Raw genomic sequence first — 7,381 nt, 5'->3', positions numbered from 1 at the left:
TTAACTCTTGTAAATAAGGTAGATATGATTTATTAAAGTTACTGTTATTTTTTAAAGTGTCTGTTGTAAAAACCACATTTTTGATGCAGTTAAAAAACATTTTTTCTCCTTATATTTATGAATCAACTAATAAACAGTTATGTGGACTTAAAGAAGAGGCTTTAAGCTTTAATTTAATATACAAATTGTTTATTAATTTCTATAAATAAAATAGATATGATATTTTAAATTTTGTACTTTTATAAATGTTTTGTAAAAATAATACATTTCTAAGTTTTGTTAAAAAAATTCTTTCGTCCTGGATTTTATGGATCAACTCTTAAACCATTATATGGTCTGAAAGTAGATACTTTAAACTTTAATTTGATATAAAAATCGTTTGTTAACTCTTGTAAATAAGGTAGATATGATTTATTAAAGTTACTGTTATTTTTGAAAGTGTCTGTTGTAAAACCACATTTTTGATGCAGTTAAAAAACATTTTTGTTCCTTACATTTATGAATCAACTAATAAACAGTTATGTGGACTTCAAGAAGAGGCTTTAAGCTTTAATTTAACATACAGATCGTTTATTAATTCCTATAAATAAAGTAGATATGATATTTTAAATTTTGTACTTTTATAAATGTTTTGTAAAAGTAGCACTTTTTTAAGTTTTGTTAAAAAAATTCGTTCGTCCTGAATTTTATGGATCAACTCATAAACCATTATATGACCTCAAAGAAGATACTTTAAACTTTAATTTGATATAAAAATCGTTTGTTAACTCTTGTAAATAAGGTAGGTATGATTTATTACAGTTATGGTTATTTTTTAAAATGTCTGTCGTAACAACCACATTTTTGATGTAGTTAAAAAACATTTTTTTTTCTTACATTTATGAATCAACTAATAAACAGTTATGTGGACTTAAAGAAGAGGCTTTAAGCTTTAATTTAATATACAAATTGTTTATTAATTTCTATAAATAAAATAGATATGATATTTTAAATTTTGTACTTTTATAACTGTTTTGTAAAAATAACACATTTCTAAGTTTTGTTAAAAAAATTCTTTCGTCCTGGATTTTATGGATCAACTCATAAACCATTATATGGTCTGAAAGTAGATACTTTAAACTTTAATTTGATATAAAAATCGTTTGTTAACTCTTGTAAATAAGGTAGATATGATTTATTAAAGTTATGGTTATTTTTTAAAATGTCTGTTGTAAAAACCACATTTTTGATGCAGTTAAAAAACATTTTTTCTCCTTACTTTAATGAATCAAGTAATAAACAGTCATGTGGACTTAAAGAAGAGGCTTTAAGCTTTAATTTAACATACAAATTATTTATTAATTTCTATAAATAAAGTAGATATGATATTTTAAATTTTGTACTTTTATAAATGTTTTGTAGAAATAACACATTTCTAAGTTTTGTTAAAAAAATTCTTTCGTCCTGAATTTTATGGATCAACTCATAACCCATTATATGGTCTGAAAGCAAATACTTTAAACTTTAATTTGATATAAAAATCGTTTGCTAACTCTTGTAAATAAGGTAGATATGATTTATTAAAGTTACGATTATTTTTTAAAATGTCTGTTGTAAAAACCACATTTTTGATGCAGTTAAAAAACATTTTTTCTCCTTACTTTAATGAATCAAGTAATAAACAGTTATGTGGATTTAAAGAAGAGGCTTTAAGCTTTAATTTAACATACAAATTATTTATTAATTTCTATAAATAAAGTAGATATGATATTTTAAATTTTGTACTTTTATAAATGTTTTGTAGAAATAACACATTTCTAAGTTTTGTTAAAAAAATTCTTTCGTCCTGAATTTTATGGATCAACTCATAAACCATTATATGGTCTGAAAGTAGATACTTTAAACTTTAATTTGATATAAAAATCGTTTGTTAACTCTTGCAAATAAGGTAGATATGATTCATTAAAGTTATGGTTATTTATTAAAATGTCTGTTGTAAAAACTACATTTTTGATGCAGTTAAACAACATTTTTTCTCCTTACATTTATGAATCAACTAATAAACAGTTATGTGGTCTTAAAGAAGAGACTTTAAGCTTTAATTTAATATACAAATTGTTTATTAATTTCTATAAATAAAATAGATATGATATTTTAAATTTTGTACTTTTAAAAATGTTTTGTAAAGATAACACATTTCTAAGTTTTGTTAAAAAAATTTTTTCGTCCTGAATTTTATTGATCAACTCATAAACCATTATATGGTCTGAAAGCAGATACTTTAAACTTTAATTTGATATAAAAATCGTTTGTTAACTCTTATAAATAAGGTAAATATGATTCATTAAAGTTATGGTTATTTTTTAAAATATCTGTTGTAAAAACCACATTTTTGATTGAGTTAAAAAGCTTTTATTCGCCAAACTTTTTTTAATAAACTAATAAGCCATTATATGGTCTTAAAGAGGATACTTTAAGCTTTTATTTAACATAAATCACGTTAATTAATTCCCATAAACAAAGTTAGTACAATTGCTTAATTTTGCATCTTTAAAAATATCATCTATAACAACCTATTTTTGCTTGCTTAAAATCTCTTTGTGTTTCATTTCAAGAAAATGACTTAAATTAATTGTAACCTTCAATGCTATCATTAATTTATTTTTTATACCCATCCAATTAAAACCTATAAATATACTTTTATTAACAACAACTTTGATTGCCTGTGTTACTTCCTGTGTTAAAGATAAAACCACTCAATTGGAATGGTATGAAAAGTACAACATATGATTAAGTGTCTTCGATGGTTCTAATGATCGTTAATAGGAGAGGTAATTATAACGTTATTTAAACATTTGCAGCATAAAGTAGTGGAGTTAGCTTAATCAAGATTTAATTGAATCCCTCCGCGACATTTCTCACACATACTAAGACGATGACGATGGTGAGAACCCATTGTTATTCAACGAATACGTTTTTCGTTGTGTAACAATAATATTATTATTACCCAGAAAGTAAATTACGTTTCTTCCGAGGCCTTTCTCAAAATGCTATCGCTGTTATTATATCGTTATGAGGTGTTGCGAAATAATACGAAATGTTTTACAAAAAAAGTTTAATCAATTTATTATAAGATAAGTATAAAATTAAAACTATATACACATCATTTTTTATATCTTTATGACTATTTCCATCATTATCATCAGATCATCATCAGATTTTCTTTGTTTTCTTCATTTTTTAGTAATCTTAGTATCTGTAGCCTCCATTACCTGCTCCACCACCTCCTCCAGCGCCACCGTGACCACCGGCACCAGCTCCTCCTTGATATCCTCCGGCTCCTCCACCACTTTGGAATCCGCTACCGCCACCACCTTGATAACCTCCAGCTCCTCCTTGATATCCACCACTTCCACCAGCTCCTCCTTGATAACCTCCACCACCTTGGTAACCACCACCTGCACCACCATCTCCACGATATTGACCATCATCGACGACTCCGCGTGCTTCATCAGCTAAATTTTGTTCGATGGATCTTTGAATTTCATCCGGAATTGGTGGAGGAGTCGGGAGGTGAGCACCTTGAGGTTGGAAACCGTTTTCGTCGGCTGTGTAGGTGATTGAGTATTGTCCACCATCTGGTGAGGTGTATGAGAATGATCCTTCCGCAAAACCGTTATCGGGACCTTTTTGGTAACCTTGTTCTTGAGCTTGAATTCCATTTCCGGTTTCGTAAACGTAGTTATAAGAACCATCTCCTTGATTGGGGCTGTTGTCGTATCTGATGATGGGGATTTGGGGACCTCCACCACCGCCTCCTTGGTAACCGCCGGCTCCACCACCACCACCACCTTGATATCTTTAAATAAAATTATTTTAAACGAATCATATTTAAGGAGAAATTTGAAAATAAATTAATACCCTCCAGCTCCTCCACTTCCACCACCTCCTTGATATCCACCAGCTCCCCCACTTCCTCCTCCACCACCACCTTGGTATCCACCAGCTCCTCCTCCTCCTCCTCCTCCTTGATATTGTCCAGGACCTCCTCCAAATCCACCAGCTCCAGGTCTAGGGCCGGGTCGAGGTCCAGGTCCTGGGAAAGCTCCACCACCACCTCCTCCACCACGTCCAGGTGGAAGATATTTACTATCAAGTCTGGCACATGTCGCCAAACTCACAAGAGCCAGCGCTAAAATAATCTGTAAAAAATGAATTAATTTTTAAGATAAATTGAGAAAATATATCTTTTGTAATGAGATTATTTTGCTTACCTGTTTCATTTTTGGTGAAGTGCGAACGGGTAAGTGATGATGGGTAGGTGATGAGCCGTCGGTTTTATATGGGGGCCTCCCTACCCGAAATCCAAAGTGAATCCGTGTGTTCTGCATAGAACGTTGGTTGAATTGAGGCGCAAGGTCGTGAACAGCCGAAGCAGCAAAAGAAGAAGAAGAGCGCTGGTTATGTCGGCGATGTTGCGAAATAGGTTAATACGAGAGCACCGTCGGGTTACCGCCGCGTTTTCTAAGTGTTCGAATAAAGATGCTACTCAAGCCTCGGGCCGTCTCTCTTGCAATTTTTGATTATTAACCATATAGTTCACACTCATATTTAAAAGTAAAAATTATAAAAATATATTTAGTTGTTTTAAATTTATCTTAAAAAATAAATCAAAGTAAGTACATACAACCGGAAATAACTTTTAAAGCAAAAGAAGAATATTTCAGTAGAAAATTCTCGCATCTAAAAGTTGACTAATATTTGTGTTATTAACTTGAAATTAAAAAATTTCATAAATATATGCAATTTATTAATATAAATGTAATTATCTTCATTAACAGTTGTAAAACATATGCTAATTATACAAATTTAGCATTTAAATTTGCATAAGTTTCTAAATATTTCATGATAAGTTAGAAAACATGATGTTAATTGAAACAAGAAACAAACAAATAATATGATATTAATTTCTAAATCTATATTTCTGATAAAATGACTGAGTTATTAGCACAACTATTACATTAAATCACGATAAAATTTGCTTTAAAATGTTCTGCGTTTCATTACGATGTCTCAATCTGTTTTTGAGATACGATTATTTTAATTTCTTTCTTTAAATTATTGATGAAAACACAGAGTTGAGTTTAAAAAATCGTAAGAACGAGATTTGTGAAAACTAAGAAATCATTTATGACATATTTAATCTTTATTAATTTAGCTTTAAAATACTTCTTATTTCATTGTTATATCTCAATCCGTTATTGAGATACGATTTATTAAACTTCCATTATCAAAATCTCTAACGACCAAACATAAAGTAGTACAAAATTGATAGCAACAATATTTATGGAAAATAAGAAATAATTGTTATTTATAATTTGCTTTCAAATGTTTTTCATTTCATCATAATATCTCAATTCGTTCTTGAGATATCATGTTTAACGTTAAATTTCTATTCTTTAAATCTACATCAATCAAATAAACAGAGTTGTGTTTAAAAAATAATTGTTTAATCTCAATTAAACAATATTTTCTATTCAATTTTTCTTTTTATTTTTTACTTTTTTTAATAAAGTCAGTACCCAAATTAACAAGCGTTGCTGACCAAAGCCATCGCTAATTGTGTAATGCACACCGCGCACAATTATGCGACCTAAATTAATTACTTTAAAATACTTGATTATTGTTATGTTAAAACAATAAGAGAAATATAATATATAATATTAGCATGTAAGAATTCGTATATAAACCCAAAATTTGTATTAATAAAACAGTGTTATTGATATCTTCGTAATGCTCGTTTCATTCCTGGATTAAACGTCTGACGTACCCGGAGTTTAATCCATTCCAAAATAAATATCTGGCTTGCCCGGAGTTTATTTTCTCCCAAACTCTTTTCAAATATCTGGCCTGCCCGGAGTTTAAACAATAATCATAGCCAGGGTTGTGGAAGCTAAGAAGTTATTTATGGCACACATTATCTTCATTAAATTTGCTTTAAATTGCTTTGATTTTCATCGTTATATCTCAATTCGTTCTTGAGATACGATTTTTTAAAGTAGTTATTTTTAAACTATAACTAACAACGCAGAGTTGTGGTTAAAAAACCATAATAACCGGATTAACAAAAAACAAGAATTTATTTTTGGATCAATAAATATTGATTAAATTTGCTTTAAAATGTTCCTTATTTCATCGTAATATCTCAAATCGTTCTTGAGATAAGATATTTTTAATCTCTATTCTTTAAATCTATATTAATCAAATATGTAGAGTTGGGTTTAAAAAATAATCATAGCCAGGGTTGTAGAAGCTAAGAAGTTATTTATGGCACACATAATCTTCATTAAATTTGCTTTAAACTGCTTTTATTTTCATCGTTATATCTCAATTCGTTCTTGAGATATGATTTTTTAAAGTAGTTATTTTTAAATTATAACTAATAACGCAGAGTTATGGTTAAAAAACCATAATAACCGGATTAACAAAAACCAAGAATTTATTTTTGGATCAATAAATATTGATTAAATGTGCTTTAAAATGTTCTTTATTTCATTGTGATATCTCAATTCGTTCTTGAGATAAGATATTTTAAATTTCTATTCTTTAAATCTATATTAATCAAATATGCAGAGTTGGGTTTAAAAAATGATCATAGCCAGGGTTGTAGAAGCTAAGAAGTTATTTATGACACACATAATCTTCATTAAATTTGCTATAAATTGCTTTTATTTTCATCGTTATATCTCAATTCGTTCTTGAGATACGATTTTTTAAAGTAGTTATTTTTAAATTATAACTAACAAGACAAACTTGTGGTTAAAAAACCATAATAACCGAATTAACAAAAAACAACAATTTATCTTTGGATCAATAAATATTGATAAATTTGCTTTAAAATGTTCTTTATTTCATCGTGATATCTCAATTCGTTCTTTAGATAAGATATTTTTAATTTCTATTCTTTAAATCTGTATTAATCAAATATACAGAGTTGAGTTTAAAAAATAATCATCACCAGTTTTATAGTAGCAAAGAAGTTATTTGTGGCACATTTAATCTTCATTAAATTTACTTCAAAATGCTTTTAATTTTATCGCTGTATCTCAATTCGTTCGGGAGATACGATTTTTTGCATTTCTATTGCCAAAATATAACAACTATGCAGAGTTGGGGTTAAAAAATCATAATATCCAGATTAATAGAAAATAAGAAATTATTTTTAGAGCATTAAATATTGACTAAATTTACTTTAAAATATTCCTTATTTCATCATAATATCTCAATTAGTTCTTGAGATACGATGTTTTTAATTTCTATTCTTCAAATCTATGTAAATCAATTGACTAAAGTTGTTTTTAAAAAGTAATCATAGCCAGGTTTATGGACGCAAAGAATTTAT

The 7,381-nt window shown here is 28.3% G+C and overlaps 1 protein-coding gene across 1 annotated transcript; it reads right to left on the bottom strand.

Moving 5' to 3' along the window:
* Positions 1–3,079: 3,079 nt before the first annotated feature.
* On the bottom strand, positions 3,080–4,416 carry LOC111424790 (pupal cuticle protein 20-like). Its single transcript, XM_023058480.2, has 3 exons — positions 4,254–4,416; positions 3,901–4,181; positions 3,080–3,838 (listed from the first exon to the last, which is right to left on the bottom strand). Exons 1-3 carry the CDS (start codon positions 4,368–4,370, stop codon positions 3,229–3,231), a joined length of 1,008 nt encoding a protein of 335 aa, XP_022914248.2. The 5' UTR covers positions 4,371–4,416; the 3' UTR covers positions 3,080–3,228.
* Positions 4,417–7,381: the final 2,965 nt, after the last annotated feature.

The sequence above is a fragment of the Onthophagus taurus genome, chromosome 1 (genome assembly GCF_036711975.1).
Source record: "Onthophagus taurus isolate NC chromosome 1, IU_Otau_3.0, whole genome shotgun sequence".
NCBI lineage: Eukaryota > Metazoa > Arthropoda > Insecta > Coleoptera > Scarabaeidae > Onthophagus > Onthophagus taurus.
Note: the sequence above shows the minus strand (reverse complement) of the source record. Positions and strands in the feature narration are given on the sequence as shown.

Bases quoted from the DNA above. Each gene is read 5' to 3' on its own strand.
- LOC111424790 (XM_023058480.2), bottom strand. From the start codon at position 4,370: ATGCAGAACACACGGATTCACTTTGGATTTCGGGTAGGGAGGCCCCCA. The intron at 4,182-4,253 runs GTAAGCAAAATA...CATTTTTTACAG, and splicing joins CTTCACCAAAAATGAAACAG to ATTATTTTAGCGCTGGCTCT. The intron at 3,839-3,900 runs GTATTAATTTAT...TTTTATTTAAAG, and splicing joins GGAAGTGGAGGAGCTGGAGG to ATATCAAGGTGGTGGTGGTG.